The 20,715-nt window shown below is 49.9% G+C and overlaps 2 protein-coding genes across 2 annotated transcripts; both read left to right on the plus strand.

The window, feature by feature from the left end:
• Positions 1–293: 293 nt before the first annotated feature.
• Positions 294–5,890, plus strand: LOC142774860 (excitatory amino acid transporter 1-like). The gene is made up of 5 exons (XM_075876000.1): positions 294–302; positions 2,044–2,371; positions 3,525–3,633; positions 4,415–4,460; positions 5,825–5,890. The coding sequence occupies exons 1-5, from the start codon at positions 294–296 to the stop codon at positions 5,888–5,890; spliced, it is 558 nt and encodes a 185-aa protein (XP_075732115.1).
• A 213-nt stretch (positions 5,891–6,103) lies between these two features.
• LOC142774861 (neutral amino acid transporter A-like) lies at positions 6,104–20,584 on the plus strand. Its single transcript, XM_075876001.1, has 5 exons — positions 6,104–6,502; positions 8,325–8,584; positions 17,225–17,359; positions 18,411–18,766; positions 19,986–20,584. The coding sequence occupies exons 1-5, from the start codon at positions 6,152–6,154 to the stop codon at positions 20,582–20,584; spliced, it is 1,701 nt and encodes a 566-aa protein (XP_075732116.1). The 5' UTR covers positions 6,104–6,151.
• Positions 20,585–20,715: the final 131 nt, after the last annotated feature.

Raw genomic sequence — 20,715 nt, forward strand, 5'->3', positions numbered from 1 at the left:
CAAACTGCACCGGCGTGATTTTAGCCACGTTGAGGCCATCTCGGGGCCTTACGATTATGCGATATGTGTCCCTCGGTAGTTGAGGGAGTCTTGAGGTAGCGACGAGGCGTTGGTACGCGCTTCTCGGTCCGGCGGTGCGGCCGCCGTCCCTACGTCTCCCTCGCGTAATTGTTGGTCTTGCGTCTTGGGATTGGTTAGCTTTGCTCTTGCTTGGCTTACGGTTGTACGCCGTAATCCAGCCTGGGCCATTCGCTTCTTCAGGCGATATTGCTTCGCCTTCGACGATTTCCATGATGAACGGGGTAAACTTGCGGGATAGGCCCAAGCCTACCCACCTTGGCTCACCGGAGCAAGGCTTAGCCCGTTAGGGGTAGCGAGGCAGCGGCGGCGTAAGCACTTCAGAAGGCCAAATGTAGAGAAAGAGTCCACCCACCGAAATAAATACGGTGTCCACGGAATTCTCGTAACTTGGTGCGTACGTTGGTGTGCAAATCACGGTGATTGTAGGCGGCAAACCGCACACAATCATTGAAGATAGCGGAAGCCGATGTTCTAACGCCCGCACTGGTCGGCTTCTTCTTCTTCCTCCCTCCGCTCGTAGTTTTTTTTTATTTATAAAATACTGCAGACCAGCATTCGGCCCGTGCAGGAAGGGCACTCATATCATGAAAGGAAGATACAGTACCAAAATATGATACAATTCGAACAAAGAATGCGGGAACTTTTCCTCACAACTCAGGAAGGCACACATACGACGTACATAGAAATAAATACAGGGTTGTAACTTCAACAATATTGGTCAAAATTTTATACAAACTTAAAGCACAACACTGAATGCTGGTAGCATAGTAATTTAAGAAAGTTCGTTCACTACATGCCTAGAATTCCACTCCGACATCGTTTTCGAAAAAAAAATGAATATTTGTAAATGTTTGTTCCGGCGAAATGAGGGGTTACTTCATATATGTGATCATGACGTGTACGCCTTGTGAACAGACGTGGTACATATAACACAGGGTCTATGGATAATTCACAATAATTCAATTAACGGAATTTAAAAGTTTTTGCGGCAAGTGATTCCTGAAGCACCATGTGCTAATAGAGACCTTATTCCATTGTTAGTCAGAAAGGTGTTTCAAGGCACCTTCAGCAGTTCCGCTGTTCAAATCTGCGCCCGATGTGCCCGCAATGCAATTGCAGCCCTTAAAATTTATTTCACAGGGTACAACTTAATTTGACTGCATTCATGATACTAATTATGATGACCACTTGACTGTGGGAGTGTGAATAAACTTTTATTTGGTCCGGAAAAACGCGACAAAACGCGCACCTAGTTCTGTTCCACGACGGAACCGACACCACTTGACTGGTATACGATATCCCGTACTCATGGCGATCACGATGATAATCATCATTATCACTATTACCAACACTACCTATCGATGTCATCACCGCTTACCAAACAGTGTATACAGGGTTTTGGTTTTTTTCATGTGATTCAATACTGCTGTTGAATATTTTCGAGTAAATGCGTTATTCGCTGATCCAGCCCTATAATGAAACATGCGCGTATCGTTTGATACGTCTAGGTAGTGACGCCACTTGTCGAAGGCACGTGAAATCGCACGAGCTAAGACGAAGAAGAAAGCCTCTGCCAGCCTCCATACGCAAGAGACCACAATGGCAAGTTTAGTTGCTCAAATTTCTTTGATGACGTAATTATGGCTATCATATATCGTGATTCCACATGGTCCTGGCCTTCTCGCCAGGACTGATCGCTTTGTTAGAGTTGCAGTGTGGCTGGTGTTTTTGTGGAAGGTTAACAGCGTGCATTGCTCTTTCCGTTTGCCCTCTAAGACATCTTGTATCCTGAAATTTTTAGCCTTAAAAAATAAACAGTCGGATCAAGGGTAGGAATGATTATATGCGGCCTCAGAACATCCAAAATTACTCTCGCACCGTTAGCAGCCACGGAAAAGATTTTGATACGAAATCACCGGGTCTTCTATAGCACAAGTGGCTTTTAAGCGAATGTAATTTTAGGTGGAGCGCAAGGCTGGCAAGCGGACCGGCTCCGAGGACAATGAAGACGGTGGAAGCCTTCTGCGCATGTCCGAGAACTCGCTCAACCTGTGCCTGCTGGGCGCGGCGGCCGGCGGCATGACGCTCGGATGGCACATCCGCAACCACGGCGTGTCGGCCCGGCTGCTGCAGCTGATGGACTTCCCGGGCGAGCTGTATATGCGCATGCTCGAGTGCCTCGTCATGCCCGTGGTCGCGTCCAGCATCGTGGCCGGTCTCGGCAGCGTCGACATCATGCTGGCCGGACAGATCGGGCTGCTCGCCATGATTTACTTCGTACTGGCCACCGGTCAGTCATTTACGCTTGATATCTTCAGCTCTTCGCACGTATAAGGCATGAACGTACCTTGGATTTCTAACCGCACACCTGAGTACGCAGAGCTTAATACGGCCTCGCCGAAAGTCAGCTTAGGAAGATGGTGTGTCGCGTGGCTCAGCTGCTACACTACAGCTATGTATACCAAGGAAGGGCATGGTGATGGGCTAGCTTTTTCACACTTGTCAGGTTAGCATTAATTTACTAAGCGCAAAAAAAGGAAGAACAGACAGCGGCTTTAAGTCCATAAACGACGCGGCGACGTTGTTCGGAGTGACAAAGTGTAAAAGAAGTGGGCTGGAAACAGAGGCCACCATCTCGACAACCGAGCTTCAGGCGAACCAGTGGGTGCCTTTTACGGGACCGGCAAAAAAAAAATGGGAAGGGGGGGTGCAAATTCGGCCCCATACCACGATAGCTGGATCAAAAAGCGGCCGTGCCCATACATTCACTTTATCAAAAATGGGGGCACTGTGACTCGGGAAGGGGTGCAAGATGAGTCCCCTACATTAAAATAATAGGTAGGGGGAGACGCTACGGCATCAGACGAGAGCCATCAAGCCTGAAATCCTACGAGCGCCTCGCCGCTGGATACGCCGGTGCACTGAGTCCGAGATAAGCGTATATAATACATATTAAAAAAGTTCGTTAGGCTGCCATTAGCGGTTACCGAAGCCCTCAGTTCTAATGTAGCAGTTGTATACTATATAGTATAGTAGCCTCACGAAGATGTCCACAAATCAACGTCTTTAAATTCCTTGTTTTGGAGCTTGGCGGCTCTCGGATACACTGTCTGGCGTGCTCTGCGTGGGCAGAACTAATACAGATGGCGCCGGCTGTAGAGGCTGCAGGAGCCGAAAAGACCAAACAGCTTGCTGAATATTCAAGTGTTGGACTACAGAATCGACGGACACCAGTTTTCATGGATTAATTTTTCTTTGCGTGATTATCGTCAGCGACAGCAAACACCGGTAAAGCACGCGGGAGTAGTGATTAGTCTTTTGGCCCGCCTTCGCAAATGTTTAAACACAGCGCGAATATGCACCGTTTGTTAAAACACCTAAATAAAGTACTCGGGGGCTTTACCGTCTGCGCGGGCCACTTACGTCATGCGCTGGTTTTACAGGATTGGCGTCGGCAATCGGCATTGGCGTAGCGCTCGTGCTGGGCCCACAGAACGAGCCCTGCTGGCAGCGTCAGTACATCCAGGTTGACGGCTTCCTAGACTTGCTCAGGTATACACTCGCCAGACCTTTTGGGATAAACCGGTCTGTGACAAACAAGTCAGTCGAGCATGCACTAAAAGATGGGCACTCTGAAATGATTAAAAAAATACTCAATATATAAAGTGTTAAACATCAGTGAGCTCGTGTTTGCATCACTCAACACGTAATTGCTTTCGTACGAAGTTCCTTGCCTTTCACCGCTCTCTAGAAATAGAAACAATTTTCTCCACACCTTTTCATCCAGTATTCTACGTTATTAGGCTAGCCGTAGATGCAATTACTAGTACGTATATCTGACTCCTGACTGAGGACCACTGTCTATTATAATATCTTTTAACCAGAGTTATAAGTACTACACAAAACGCCAGCGAAACACGATACAGCCTTAAAAGCAGCGCCAGTCGATTATTTAGCCAGTTATAGAAGCTTTTCGCGTTTACTCTTCATATACTCCAACCACCCGAGACGTATACATTCAACGTAACAATCACATACAAGTAGCCGACTAGTTCGCAAAATGGAGCACGCAACTCGTTAGTTGTCGGGAAACGTGGAAGTATATAGGAGTTTGTCTCATATGCGCCATGGATAAGCCTAGATTATGTATACATGTGAAAGAAGTGCCATATCTTTTGCTGCATGATTGCATGTTTACATAAACATAGGTTATTCAGTAATGTGCCATCAGATCGAGCGTGCCATTGCGCGAGATCACCAGGCAAAGTGCGTGGCTATAAATGTTTTCATAATTCTGTTACCTAACTTTTTGAAATGTGTCATTCCTTCCAAGGAACCTGTTCCCCGACAACTATATTGAGGCTTGCATCCGGTACACGGTGAGTGTTTCCAATGAACGGGCGAACAATGTCAGATCAAGCCGTTATAAAAACTGGCACGAAAAGAGTAAAGTGCAATTGAACAGCGCTTTCCGAAATAATGAAGTTTCGCCAATACGTAAAGATTTTTTTTTTCCTGCATGCGAAATCACCTCGGAGGTGTGTCGAATCTGTATGCAGTTTTGTGCCATGGTTAATATTGTAGTCGTGATGTCGAAGAAGGCCGCAACAAGACTGAGAAGTATGCAACTCTTTATTTGGGCCAACTTGAGCCCGGGAAAGCAAAAGTCGGGTACAAGCAATTCACTCTATATACGCTGATAGACGGAGTGTCGGCCGTCGAGTAATGTATAACAAGCGGTAGAACACAACGGCCTTTACACATGTGCCATCGAATATTCCAGTGTTACCGCTGGCGGCCGCGTAAGCTCCCGAATAAGCTGGACTATTCGTGTCCTATAGCTGCGCGCAATCTTAACAAAATCATCGCAAACAATCTCGAATCTTCGCAAACATTGCGGTACGGCCTGATCCGACCGTTGCTAACAGCCTTTGCGGGTGAAATCTAAATATAACACGCGTAATAATACAATTCGCATTCGGCATCGGTTATATCTACCTTTAGTTTCGTCAAGGCGTAATAACCTCAATTTTGCACGTCTCTTTTACTGCCATGACGCATATGATTGCCGTCCTCCCTGTGAATGAACAATTTCGCACATTGACTCGTCCATAATATCTATACTGCGGGCGAACTTCCAAATGCAATTTCACAGCCTTATATTTTTCGCATGTGACCTTACGCTTTCTCTACGTACTGATCTAGTCGGATCATGTACGTGCACTGGAATTTCTGTGTGGAATTGTTACACAATGACATACGTTGCGGCTTAGCTCCTTCCCTACACACAGAACGTTTCTGGCGCTACGGGTATACAAACAAACAAACTTATTGTCAATAAAGGTCGTGTAAGCGTTCAATATGGTCATGAAATAGAGAAGAAAAAATAGTTTTGAAAAAACAATAACTTACAAATAATGATTAACTCACAATTGACTACTACTTGCGATGCTTCGTCGATAGTTGCACTTTAGCTCTTTCGCAGTATAAGTTCATTTTACTTTTTTATTCATTTTTTCAGTACACCAAAATGCCTCCACAAAATGAGACTGGTAAGCTGTTTGCATTCGCATTTTATGAGTCAGTAACTATACTTACCCGTAAAGTGTTTTTGCATACTGATCCAGTGAGCTCGTTAAAGTACGACGACGACAACAACAACAACAACAAAAACACTGCTTTCCTTTCAACATCGCGGACAGCAACAAATGACAAGCGCGCTCCCGCACGCGATGTGCTGCAGGTACCCAGGGGGGGGTACCCGGGCATGGCAGGAGAGAGCGACAACGGCGGAAGTGACATCCCATGAACACTATGCATATAAGCTGAATTATGCTCTCACTCACTTTTGAGTGACTTTCGATCAGCATAAAGGTCGCGTTATCTTCGCTTCACTTTCTCACGCCACGTTCGCATGAAGCAAGACGGATTTGTGCATGCAAAGAGGGCTTCCAGGCAAACCTCTCAAGCTCTTAGCATTATTAAAAAAAATCTATATCCTATTGAAGTCGTGCCGGCATGTAAGGGTTTCGGCCCGCGTCAGAGGATTTCTCGCATCCTTTTCCGAGGTATGGTGGACGATGAAGTCATCCACGTTGTCATGGATTCGCGGGCCAACATCCTGGGCCTGCTGTCCATGTCGGTGATGCTGGGAGCCGTGCTGTCGGTGACGGCGAGCGAGTCCGACTCGCTGCTCAACCTGTTCGTGGGCCTGAGCAACGCCACGGTAACGGTGTCCCAGCTGACGGCCTGGGTGTCGCCCGTCGGCGTCTTCTTCCTCGTGGCCACGCGGCTATCGCAGACCAGCGAACTGGACCACTCGTTCGGTGCCATGGGAACACTCCTGCTGGTCAGCGTGGCCGCACTGGCCGCCTACGGCCTCGGCCTCCTGCCCGTATTGTACGTGCTCGTCACGAGAAAGGTATTTGCCTCGAGGCACTTCCGTGTACATAATCTGAGCCAACGCCTCCTAGACAAACTATGCCTGCAACGTGGCTCTCCAATTGAGAGCTTGCTGCCAGCACAAAATCTTGGAGGCCATGCCTCCTACCGCGTGTTGCGACCGTCCGCCGCGTGGGACCGCTCGCCTCCGTACCACACTGTCACATGACATTACCGTACCGCTTTGTCACGTGACATCACAGCTGCTCGGAGGCAACTGTGAGAGCATTGCTGTGTTCGCAGGGGCCGACCGCCACAGGCGTTCACTTCCGTACCGGAGGGGGAGGGTAAAATCCGAGGGTAGGGCGGCGCGTTCGCGGCTCACGTTCCAGGCATAACATTTCTAGGAGGCATTGTCTGTGCAGGCTTGTACGTCGTTACTGTAAGGATAGAAAGGTGGGTTGGTTGGTACAGATTCATTATGAAAACTTCACAGTTCAAACAGACAGAACACAGAAAGAACAGAACACAAAGGAGCACTGACTGAAACTTGGATTTATCCACGGAATATGCATGTCAAAGATAACTTAACCCGGAGCCGCGTACATGCGTGCTTCGCTGCAAATGCCGTAAAGACGAGTCTTCTTTCGTGCGTAGCGTCACACTATCATCGCATCCTAAGAAAGTCTTTAGAATTCTGTACATATGTGTTTCCTAGTAAAGGTAATACTTACGTAGTGATGTTGCGCCTCAGATATGCCTGCTTTTTTGATCGCTTTGTTCACAGATATGAAAGCAGCCACCAGTTCGAAATGGCTGGGCGTTCAGCAAGTGCTTAAGCTTGGCTGGCCGGGTCGCTCGATTGTGACAGGCAGGCCAAGTTTTCTGCATTTAAAAACTAACAGGGCCAGTCAACAGGCTCCGAAACGCGCAGTAAAAGCTCACGCATCTTTCGAACGCCTGACCAACCTCCTTCCACGCACAGTGACGTCAACGCGGCGATCGGCGACGTTGACTTCATTAATGTTTGTTGAGATCTGGTTTAGACCAATCGAAGAGCTGCGCGCTGCGTCACGTCACCGATTGCCAAGTTGACGTCACTGCGCGTTGTGGGTACTCGAAATGGCGAGCGAGCGCCACGCCACGCTCTTGGAGTGAAAGTACACAGTAGACACGGTCGGAACAAACCAAACGATACACACACACTTATTTAACTAATTTAGAACGACGATATTGTCAGCCGAATAATTATAACACCAATCGTGATCAACACGTGAAGACATCCTTACACAATATTAAACAATATGACAAACAAGGTGGTGTCGCTAACGCCTGACCCACCACGTGGGCCCACCGCAGACGGCGCCCGGTGCCGTCCACGTCAGACCCACCGCGATAGTACAGTGGCTTGGAATTCCAGCCACTGTAGCGAGAGACAGCCGTCCGCGCCAAAAGAGGCTCTCTCAACTCCACCAAGGTACAGTGCACTGTAACCAAGGCTTGCCTTCCTCATGGGGTCACCGCCGGCACCATTGCTCTACCAACCATGATGATGATAGTGGTGATCACCGCTCGCGAACACAACGCCACATATCGCTCAATAGTTGTCAACCCCGAAATACAACGTTTGTGCAAAACACGTGCGCCATGCGGCGCAAACAACTTTACAGAGGGTAGAGGTTGGTCACGCGCAGAAAAAATGCGCCATCTTTTCAAGCCCGTTTCGGAGCCTGTTGACTGCTGCCCTCTCTGGTGTTGTTTGTTCCTCGATCGTCCCTTTGCTATGCACTAACTCGCCGATCGTAATGCACGGCTTGCAATTACAATCGTAATTATAATCTAGCGTTCGTAATTGCACGCAGGACGCTCGCCGCTTCCTGCGCATCACGTGCGTGCCGGCGATGAAGGCGTTCCGCTCGGCGTCGCGCACCGAGAGCGTGCCGGGCACCATCGAGGCCCTGGAGGACCTGGCGGGACTCGATCCTCGCGTCGTGCGCTTCGTCGTTCCGGTGGGCGCCAACGTGAGCATGTCCGGCACGGCCGTGGTCGCCGCCGCCACGGCGGTCGTCATCGCCCGCCTCGACGGCGTGCAGCTGGGAGCCGTCGAAGCCTGTATTATCGGGTACCTCCTTTGAATGCTTGCGCGCGAGAGGACGTGCCCAGGAGGGGCGCAAAGTATCCTCCTTTTAGGGGCGAAGCTCCTTATGGCGTGGCTTGTGCGTCCCTCGTAGTACGTAACCACCAGTCGCACATACCCGAAATAGGTATAACATTTGACCTCCAAGGTGATGCTGGTGAGAGATTTCTTCTGTGCGTTGTTTAACAATAAAAAATTGTGCTCAATGTACATGCCAATGGCTGCTAATGGGGAATGAGAAACAGGAGCATTCGGCTTTTTGTCAACGCGCACGCTGCGATCCCCATTAGCAGCCACTGGCATGTACATTGAGCACTATCGGACAAGAAAGGGTTGCTACATTATACTCGCTCGGTGTAACCTCCTTAGTTTTAGAAAGGTTTAGCGAGCGTTGAACCGCAGGGCCATGAATACAATGAACTAGTATATACCATGAATGAACTCGAGGTGGTTAAAAATGGGAAGTAGATACGAAGCGCAAGCCGTAAGAAATTAAAAGCTGAATCCTCCTGTCTCTCATTTCACATTAGCAGCCACTGGCATGTACATTGAGCACTATCTGACAGGAAAAGGTTGCTACATTATACTCGCTGGGCGTAACCTCCTTGGTTTTCAAAAGGTTTAGCGAGCATTGGGCCGCAGTGCCATGAATACAGTGAACTAGTATATACCATTAACTCAAGGTGGTTGAAGGTGGGAAGTAGACCCGAAGCGCAAGCCGTAAGAAAGTGTGCATGTGCCACCTCTCGTTTAGTCCTTGGAATGTCCACTGAATGGCGGTGCTTCTATATGGGGAATATATGATGAAAAGATGCGAGATGGTGGTACTTGGAGTGTTGAATAGATGAACTAACGGACACACAAACAGATGCATGGATGGACGCATGAACGGACGCAGGGGCGGATGCATGAACGAACGCAGGGACGGGCGCACGAACAGACGCATGGACGGTCACACAGACGGACGCATGGACGGTCACACAGACGGACGCATGGACGGGCGAATGCTTCGCCCCACTCTCCATCATTCACTCCGTAGATATGCTGCCATTTTTATTGTTTCCTATCCGGTCTGAACCTGCTATAAATCGAGTAGACCAGGTGTCACTTTCCCAGCGAAGCGTCAGCTCACCTTCTTCCCTTTTGAACCTCGTAGCTCGCGGCTGCATCGGAAAGCCGTGTTGCGAAAGCACGCGGGAGGAATCGCGTTGGGATGTTCCGTATGGCCTACATAGATACGTAAATAAGCTTGAACCCGTGTCCTGCCCGTCTGTGCTCTCGTCGCGCCAGCCAGTGTTTATTTCCCCACGCTGGGAGTTTTTTCTCCTGTGCTGTCCTATGCCGTATTGGTAGGGTCTTCGTAGGGGCGGTAGAACGGCCCCTACGAAGACCCTACCCATACGGTATGTATATATATATATATATATAGGCAGGCATGGTGGCGAAAATGGCCGTAGCGTTGCAATAGGTCAAGTAGATCCTCCAAGAGAACGGTAACAACGGAAGTGTTTAATTCGACAGTTTCGGCCAGAGTCTGGCCTTCATCAGGAGTCATGGTACATTCTGTTTGCGCTCACATTTATAGTATTTTGGGTAAAAAATGAGAGGGAAAGAACGAAAAAAACGAAAAAAACAGAAAGAAAGAAAGAGTTTGAAAAACGAGAGAGGAAAGGATATCCAGAAAGTTCCAGGTTCCACTGTGCTTCGCGAGTGGCGTCGTCAGTGTGTATTTTCTACACACTGACGACGCCACTCGCGAAGCACAGTGGAACCTGGAACTTTCTGGATATCCTTTCCTCTCTCGTTTTTCAAACTCTTTCTTTCTTTCTGTTTTTTTCGTTTTTTTCGTTCTTTCCCTCTCATTTTTTACCCAAAATACTATAAATGTGAGCGCAAACAGAATGTACCATGACTCCTGATGAAGGCCAGACTCTGGCCGAAACTGTCGAATTAAACACTTCCGTTGTTACCGTTCTCTTGGAGGATCTACTTATATATATATATATATATATATATTGTTACGAGGTTGGTTGCTTCTGAGCAAGATGTATTTGCAGAGTAAAAACTACAGGCAAGAGACACAATGGCTGATTGGCCCAGTCGCGCGCCTGTCAGTCGCACCTCTTCCTTTTCTTCCTCTCCGTAGCAGGACCCCCGGGCGTTGGAGCGCCGTCTCGGCGAGAGTCCGGAGAAGTGCGACAGAAGTAGGGTTTCATGCGCGAAACATGGACAATGTCAACTAGTGACGAACTTGGTGACGTACTGGAGTGCAATGGCGCTATCTCGTAGGTTACGTCGCTAACTTGACGTAAGACTAGGTAGGGTCCGGCGTATCGGGACAAAAGTTTTTCGGAGAGACCTACACGGCGACACGGTGACCAGAGGAGCACGTGGTCACCTGGGGCAAACGTTATATTTCGATGCCGGTGGTCGTAGCGGGCTTTTTGCATATCCTGTGACCTGGTGAGGCGAGACTGGGCAACTTGACGAGCCATGTGAGCCCGATCAATGGCTTCGCGCGCGTACTCGGAAGCAGATGGCACGAGAGGCAAGGTGGTTTCAAATGGCAATATGGGGTCGCGACCATATAAAAGATAAAAAGGCGAGAATCCCGCAGTGTCATGTCGAGAGGAGTTATATGCGAAGGTCACATAGGCCAACGTGGTATCCCAGTCTCGATGATCATCGGAGACGTACATCGAAAGCATCTCTGTGAGCGTGCGGTTGAGACGTTCAGTTAGGCCATTAGTTTGTGGGTGGTAGGCGGTAGATAGCTTATGCGCTGTAGCACACGAGCGAAGGAGGTCATCGACAACTTTGGACAGGAAAGAGCGGCCGCGGTCCGTAAGCAGCTGTCGGGGTGCACCATGGTGTAAGATGACGTCATGAAGAAGAAAATCCGCGACGTCAGTGGCGCAACTGGTTGGCATGGCCTTTGTTATCGCGTAACGGGTCGCATAATCTGTGGCGACGGCAATCCATTTATTTCCGAGTGTCGTCGTCGGAAAAGGGCCAAGAAGGTCGAGTCCCACGCGATGAAATGGTTCAGAGGGGACTTCAATTGGGTGAAGATATCCAGCTGGCAGCAAAGAAGGTCTTTTCCGGCGCTGGCAGAGGTCGCAAGTGGCGACATATCGACGTACGCTGCGGTACAATCCAGGCCAGAAAAATCGACGTCGCACGCGGTCGTATGTGCGGGAAACGCCGAGGTGTCCCGCTGTTGGTGCGTCGTGAAGTTGTTGAAGTATGGCAGGCCGTAGATGACGAGGGATGACAAGCAGAAGCTCAGGGCCTTCAGTGGTGACGTTGCGGCGGTAGAGGATGCCGTCATGCAGCACGAACATACGGGATTCAGCGTCATGGCTGTCAGACTGGATGGCGTCGATGATAGTGCGCAATGACTCATCCCGTCGTTGTTCGATGCGCATATCGCTGACGTCTGTGAACGCCATTACTCTGCTCTCCAGGTCAGGCGCAACGGGATCAGGAGGATCTACCGGATATCGAGAAAGACAGTCTGCGTCCTTGTGCAAACGGCCAGACTTGTAGCTGACGCTAAACGAAAATTCCTGAAGCCTCAGAGCCCAGCGAGCCAGACGTCCAGTCGGGTCCTTCAGAGAAGTCAGCCAACAGAGGGCGTGGTGGTCCGTAACGACAGTGAAAATGCGACCATATAAATATGGCCGAAACTTGGCGACGGCCCAAACTAAAGCTAGACACTCTCTCTCGGTGATGGAATAATTCATCTCCTGGGGAGAAAGCAGGCGACTGGCGTAAGCTATCACGCACTGTCTACCGTGGTGCCGCTGAGCGAGAACTGCGCCGATACCGTGGCCACTGGCGTCGGTGCGAACCTCTGTTGCAGCAGAAGGATTAAAGTGGGCAAGTATGGGGGGCGTAGTTAGGTAGCCGATGAGAGCGGCGAACGCTTGAGCCTGCTCAGGGCCCCATGAGAATGTGGTATCCTTCTTCAGCAAATCTGTCAGTGGCCGGGCAACGTCGGCGAAGTTTTTCACAAAACGGCGAAAGTAGGAACATAAGCCGACGAAGCTACGGACATCGGATGTAGAACGGGGCACTGGAAAGCTACGGACGACGCGGATCTTTTCGGGATCTGGTTGGACACCATCGGCGTTTACAATATGGCCCAGAATGGCAATCTGACGGTGACCAAATTGACACTTCTTGGAATTGAGTTGTAGCCCAGCTGTTCTGAAGACTGCGAGAATTGCAGCGAGACGGGTCAGGTGGCTATCGAAAGTAGATGAAAAGACTATCACATCGTCTAGGTAACAAAGACAAGTAGACCACTTGTAACCACGCAGGAGAGAGTCCATCATTCGTTCGAATGTGGCAGGGGCGTTACATAGTCCAAAAGGCATGACCTTAAACTGGTATAAACCATCTGGTGTAATGAAGGCCGTCTTCTCGCGGTCCATTTCATCGACAGAAATCTGCCAGTAGCCGGACCGAAGATCTATAGACGAGAAGTATGTAGCCCCGTGTAGGCAGTCCAACGCGTCATCGATGCGTGGTAGCGGGTACACGTCTTTTCGTGTGATCTTGTTTAGGTGGCGATAGTCAACGCAGAAGCGCCAGGTACCATCTTTTTTCTTCACAAGGACGACAGGGGAGGCCCAAGGACTACTTGATGGTTCTATGACACCTTTGTTGAGCATTTTGTCCACTTCTGCTTGGATAACTCTACGCTCAGTGGGGGAGACACGATAGGGGCGTCGGCGAATAGGACTGGCGTCACCAGTATTTATACGGTGCTGAACAGTGGATGTTTGCCCTAGAGGTCTGTCGTCGAAAGAAAAAATGTCGGTATATGACGCGAGAAGGCGATGGATGTCATTGGCTTGCGCAGGATTGAGGTCGGGTGCAATCATCTTCGAGAAACGATCTGGCCGAGAACAGGTGCTGTTCGCTACAGGAGACTGAAGTAAATCAATCTCGGTGGTGAGCGCTGCTATTTCGAATTCGTCAGCATTAGATACGCTGGCCAAGAACATGCCACGAGGAAGCACTTGAGGGCACAAGCTGAAATTGAGAAGTGGAAGCGAGGTACAATTGTCAGTAACAGTCACAAGCGTATGGGGAATGGCAATGTTGCGGCTCAAGAGGACGTCGGCGAGAGGAAGGAGGACATATTGACCATCGGGAACTTGGGGTTGTGCGGTCAAAACGACGAAGGTGGCTGCCTGAGCTGACAGCCGCACATCCTGAAGAGAGCACAGGCGCGGCGGGGCAGTGTGGGGTTCAGCGACTATCTGAGGCAACTCTAGCTGAAGAACGCCTGTAGCACAATCGATCAGAGCAGAATGATTCGACAAGAAGTCCAGGCCTAGGATAATGTCATAAGGGCAGTGGTCAATCACGGCTAAAATGACAGAAGTAGTGTGGTCCTTTATACGTAAGCGGGCAGTGCACAGACCGAGAACCATCGGCGTGCCGCCATCGGCCACACGGAGCATTTGTGCAGCCGCTGGTGTCAGAACTTTCTTTAAACGTGTGCGTAGGCTTGAACTCATGACCGAAATGCTTGCGCCGGTGTCGACAAGTGCTTGTACAGGTTCGCCGTCTACTTTAACGTCTATTACACTTCGTCTGGTGGGAACGGAAAGAGGATTTGCTGCGGAAGTCGTCAATGCAGCACCACCTCCGGGGGCTGCATTTCTCAGTTTTCCGAGACAACGCGGCCGGAAGCCACGGGGGACGAGAAGCGCCGTGGCTGCGGCGAACGGGACGATGGACGACGTGTTTGCGGCGATCGAGACTGGTGCCCACGTGGTGAAGGCGAGCGGCTGTACCAAGTGTTCCGAGAATGGTCAATGGCATTGGGCTCTTCGGCAGGTGGAAAGGTGCGGGCGGTATCGTCGAAACGGGTCATATTGGTCGTTGCGCGATGTGCCGAGGACCATGTGTTGCGGCAGTAACGGGCAATATGTCCAACGCGGTGGCAGTTGAAACATATAGGGCGGTCATCTGCAGTTCGCCACTCAGCCGGGTTGCGAGTACGTGGAGAAGACCGTCGGTCGGAGAAGGGCATCACGAAAGGGCGTTCGCTGACTCTAGGCGCGGTGACATGGCACACGGAATGCACTCCGATGTTTTCAAGCTCCTGGCGCACGATGGCTTGAACAAGAGGAACAGTAACAGGAGTGGCATCGGTACTGCGCGAATAGAACGCCGAGGGCGCCATAGCTTCCAATTCACGACGAACAATGCGTGTAAGGTCTCCCGGCGGCGATGCACGTTGTGGTGTTGACTGGTCCTCGCAAGTAGATGTTGCAGCGGTGTTTGGGAGTCGAGCGAATGTTTGTAGAATGCGGCGACTTTTCACTTGCTCGAACTGACGACACTCTTTGATGATCGCGTCTACGGTGGAACAGCCCTTGCACATCAGGAGATTGAACGCGTCGTCGGCAATCCCTTTCAGAACATGTCCCACCTTGTCACCTTCTGTCATGTCGCTTTCGGCCTTTCGGCAGAGGGCCAGCACGTCTTGAATGTAAGCGAGGTATGACTCCGTAGGGGATTGGGCACGGCAGGCCAATTCCTTTTTGGCGGCGATCTTCCGACTGGCGGTTTTGCCAAACACCTCTCGCATCTTTGCTTTGCATTGGTCCCAGCTTGTGAGTTCTTCTTCATTGTTCTCATACCACACCTTGGCCGTGCCTCTCAAATAGAACAGCACATTAGCCAACTGAAGTGTGGGATCCCATCTGTTCGGCACACTCACTCGTTCAAACATGGCCAGCCAATCATCAACGTCGACGCCATCGGTTCCGCAGAATGTACCGGGATCCTTGAGAGGCGTGAAAACGTACGGTTGCGACGCCATGTTCGTCGGAGACGCTGACGTTGACGCGGAGGGCTGAGCATTGGCCATGGCTGGAAGGGCGATGCGACGTCCGCTGCGGAGCTCCGTTGCCTGATGGTTACCCAGCACCTCTCACCAATATGTTACGAGGTTGGTTGCTTCTGAGCAAGATGTATTTGCAGAGTAAAAACTACAGGCAAGAGACACAATGGCTGATTGGCCCAGTCGCGCGCCTGTCAGTCGCACCTCTTCCTTTTCTTCCTCTCCGTAGCAATATATATATATATATATATATATATATATATATATATATATATATATATATATATATATATATATATATATATATATATATATATATATATATATATATATATATATATATATATATATATATATATCAGTACCTCAGCCACTGTGGTCCAGTGGCTGAGGTACTCGGCTACTGATCCGCGGGTGTCGCGGGAACGAATCCCGGCTGCAGCGGCTGCATTTCCGATAGAAGCGAAAATGCTGTAAGCCCGTGTGCCCAGATTTGGGTGCATGTTAAAAAAAAAAACAGGTGGTCGAAATTTCCGGCGTCTTCCACTATGTGTCCCTCATAATCGAGGTGTTTCGGGACGTCAAACCCCAATAAGTATTACTATATCAACGCAACAGCGTTGAAGCGTGTGCTCGAACAAAAACTTGTCTCAAAATCGGAAACAAATCAGTGCTTCTTTTACTCATTTATTTTAGCAATAACTTCGTTAAATCGAATTTGTGCCAAGTTTTGTTAATTCATGTCTGACTCTATGGGCGCCATCAGGAAATGGAAAATTGCGTTTTACCTGTAGCAACATGGACTCATAGTCAAAAAATGTGTCACGCTAAAGATCTTCGTTATAGAATATTAAGCCAGATGCGAGACTTGGAAAAACGCCAGCCCTGAGCGTAGGGCGCAGCACATGTCACAGCGAAAGCCTTTCATATAGCCTTGAAAACACTCATTGGGTAACCAATGCAAGCACACTTGCTTGATACCCACTACGACATTAATAATAAAAAAAATGGTAGAAGACCGGCATTCGCTGTGCCATTTTTAGTCATTCTTCTGAAAAGATGTGGTATCAGCTAAACACTTGCCAGGAATTTCGTGCCAATGGTTCATGCAGCTGACCGCGACGAGGAATTCATGCTTGAAGGGGGTATGCGCCACAGTTGATAGGCGAACAAGAACAAGCTTTCATAATAGGTTGGGGCATTTAACGACCCACTCGTTTACGCTATTCGCACTGTGGGACGACAGGTTGTTCTTTCGCTGTTTTAAAACGCTTTAAAAGTCGTATTGAACGCGATTCCTTTCCCGACATAAAGCATGCCCGAGGAAAGTTTGCCAGTATGTCCCAAGCAATGGCGTATAGCTGTATGGTAAAATGCTGGGCTCGCGCCCAGTGGACCCTGGTTTGAGCCCCACTGTATCATTGGCGCCGTTTTTTTTTCTAATTTCGTGCGATGTGGTTACGGAACCCGGCGGTGATGGCGGCAGCGGCGGCGGCGCACAGATACAGTGCCGCGGGACCCGAGTTGTGATCTCGTAACAGCTTTCGCCGTAAAAATCTTCATTAAAGAATATTCAGCCAGATGCGGGGCTTGGGAAAACGCTCTTACCAAAGAGCAGCCTCATGAATTCGGTCCCAGGTTAAGCAGTTTCGCCGCCCCCTTTGAGAGGGAATGCCAATAACCATGAGGAGTCATCAGTAAATCGCGACAGCCACATCTCGCGAAAACGCTGAAGATGTTATTGGCCTGCCTCGCAGCACGACTGTGGTGCTGGCCAGCCTGGGTGCGGCGAGTATCCCGAACAGCAGTGTGCTCACGGTGCTCATGATCCTCATGGCGCTTCGAGTGTCCAGCCGCAACATCAGCCTCGTCTTCGTCATCGACTGGGCTGTGTACGTCTCCGTTTGGTGTTACTCTTGAGCCAAAGTGGCTAGAGAGCCTTCATGTGCGCGCCGCCAGGTGGCACGCACATGAAGACTTTTCAAAAGTGCTAATAAGGTGGTAATGAAGGCTATAGTTAGTACGTTCCTCAGAGTGGCTACATTAAAACCCCGTCTGGTGACGAAAACTTTAGGTTGGCTCCTACTTTCTGGCTACTTTTGTACTTCTGTTTTGAAGCATTATGTCGGCATCTTCCCCGGTATTTGCCGATAAAGTGCCTTGTTTCCGACTTCATATATATATAGTTGTCTGTGACTTGAAGACCAAGCAAGAGGGAGAAGTTCGTGATCTTGTTTCCATAACCTTGCTGATTCAAAATGGTATTATTGCCTAAAAATAAAAACTTTTCTAATTATAACGCCCCTGTTTTATCTGCATACAAGTGTGACGATGAAATTAAACGACATGGGCCTTTCGCTACTTTTGGCTTATATCCTGGTTTCTTCTCAAGACCACCCAACGCAACCATCAATCAATCAATTATTCAATCAGTCAGTCAGTTTTTATTATTATCACATACCTAGTTCTACATCTCGGGTCAATATGTGGAGCTGTATGGTTACTATGCCACTTTTCGGCTGGTGTCACGCGTACTCTCAACGCGCATTCACTGGACAACCAGGCTAATAGTTATTCATTGGAGCATCTGCTGCGTTCAGTGAACAGCTGCACTGCTAGTACAGTTGCACTTTCGCGGCCATTATTGCATCTCCCACTATAGTGCTGGCAAGTTCGGTTACCGCCTTACAAGTAATTCTATCATCTGTCCAACCTGCGGCTACTTTTCGGACTGTGTGCAGTTCGTATCATATTTTTGAAACACGTGTGCCGTAAAGCTAATCTACTCAGTCATATGCGCATGATTGTCGATCATTTGCAACGTAGTGGATACTTCCGATGGTGTGCATGCGCCTCACACACATTTGCCACCGTGCACTTTTCGACAAATGGATAATCTGTGAAATGGAGGAGCTGCGCACGGAACAACCTGACTCTTCGCAGTGACCGCTTCCGCACTACGGTGAACGTCTACAGCGACTCCGTGGGTTCGGCCATCGTGCAGCAGTTCAGCCCACTCGAAACCTTCGAGGACAGCGGCGAGGAGACTTCCGTCGTCCAGACGCAAGTCGCACCGAAGCCGGCTGCACTGCCGCCGCAATCGAAGCCGGAACCAGGTCTGATTATCCAGGACGCTCGGCCCAAGGACGAGCTGAACCGAGAGATCATGGAGGAGCCAGAGGTGCCGAGTTCATGGTTTAAGCGGAGGCTGTCGATGCTTTCAGACTTCTCTGCTGGTCAGGGGTCTGCCGATGGCGCGAGGCGCAAATCTTCCCTGAGCAGCGCTTCTTCTCACGGAGGTGAGCGTGGTATGTGTGTGTGTGTGGGTGTGTGTGTGCGTGTGTGCGCGCATATGTGTGTATGTGTGCGCGTTTGTGCGTGCGTGTGCGTGCGTGTCTGTATGTGTGTGTGCTTGCGTGCGTGTGTGTGTATGTGTGTGCATTTGTGTGCGTGCGTGTGTGTGTGTGTGTGCGCGTGTGTATATGTGCATGTGCGTGCATGTGTGTGCGTGTGTGTATATGTGTGTGTGTGTGCGTGTGCGTGCGTGCGCGAGTGTGTGTGTTGCAGGATCAAATCTCCCTAAGCCCGCACCCCATCGTCAATGCTCGCTGCGCCGAACAAGTGCGCCGAGCGAAACAAGTGCGTGCTCCCGGGGCAGCGGGAGTGCAGCGAGAGCGCAGGTGCGGCGGCAGATGGCTCGCGCGGCGCCCCATCACGCGCCGTACACTCACTCGCTGAGCCGTTCCCACCACCGAGCGCAGCATACTCTACTCGCTTCCAACCCTACCGCCTTCTTGAAAGCCAGCAGCGAGATAAGACGTCTGATAGGCGCACAACCATAGTCACGACAATTTATGTCCGTGTAGCCTTGAACCGTGTTGTACACCTAACACCATACCAATCTGTACAACACGGTTCAATGCCACTTAGGCATCCATTGCCACGACTGTGGTTGTGCGATCTTTTTTTTTTTTTTGGAAAAAGCGAGGTACCAGCTAGTCATAATTTACGGTTGACACGTGAATTCCTTGAGGCAGATTTCATCAGAAAGTTCAGTAACAGATACATTAGTTTTTCTTCGGTAACACTTTCTGATTCATTTCTTGAAATATCATATCTAAACAGTCCATGAATGGCACGTCTTTTTATATAAGACCTGTATGTAAGACGTGCGTATGTAACGTTCAAAAAAGAATAAAATAAGGAAATAAAAAGCATTCGACATATTTCCCATTCGTGGCGCATGTCAGCGGAATATGTGTAAAGGTTCATCGTTCCCTTCATTCGAATTAGGTGTTGTAAATCAGCACTGTGTGTACGTCTTCCTTGTACCCGTCTTCTTCTGCACTTTATTCCCCTCCGACGTCTAACCAAGACGGCCAAGCTTTGATGCTATGCGTCGTATATTTTGAATTAGTCGAAGAGGAGGGGCACTGTGGTAGACATTCGCCCCTCCCCCCGGGGAGGGGGAACCCTGCGCTTCACTATGGATATGATCTCCAACTTTTCTCGTTGCAGCGCTTCCGATGGGCCCCGGTTCGAGCGACGTCGATGTGGCTCCCTCACCGGGTTCCGAACACTACGTCGAGACGTCGCACGTGAACGACTCGGGAGCATTCAGCCCACTTCCTGAAGGCATCACGGTTTTCGGAGGCTCGCCGACTGCCTCCATTTGCCCGCGCATGGGAACTGGAGCAACGCCGTCGTCTGCTGCCCGATCGCAGGACGAGCACAAGGATCTGCCAATGGAGACGCCACGAATGATGAACACTGCAGCACCAGATGGAACAGGCGCTGTCGGAGACGTCAGCTCCGGAAAAGGTCGACGTCACCGACGCCCCAGGAGGGTCAAGGATACGAAAGACTCTGTTGAAAAGGCACCCAGAAAGAGTGTTAAGGTCGACTCGAACTATCCGCATCCACGTCATTCCGGGAAGAGTCGGGCCAAGAAATCTTCACACGTCTTGCCGAAAGCCGTGACTGTGCATGTTCCAGACCAGGTCCCACTGCTATTGGGGCATGCGGCACGAGTCACCCAGAGCGATCTCGGAAGCGAGGCCGCACAGGCACAATATTTTGTCGGGACAGTTGGTGCCGTTGCAAGACCTGCCACCTGAGCCATGTCGGCGCACATTGCTTTACACCGCAGCAGATGACAACCTACTGCGTTCATGCGTGTCGTTTGTTCTTAATGTATACATATGAATTGAGGCGAACTGCTTGTGTATATCTGAACTCCTTTGGTCTT

Source organism: Rhipicephalus microplus, chromosome 10 (genome assembly GCF_043290135.1).
Source record: "Rhipicephalus microplus isolate Deutch F79 chromosome 10, USDA_Rmic, whole genome shotgun sequence".
In the NCBI taxonomy this organism is placed as follows: domain Eukaryota; kingdom Metazoa; phylum Arthropoda; class Arachnida; order Ixodida; family Ixodidae; genus Rhipicephalus; species Rhipicephalus microplus.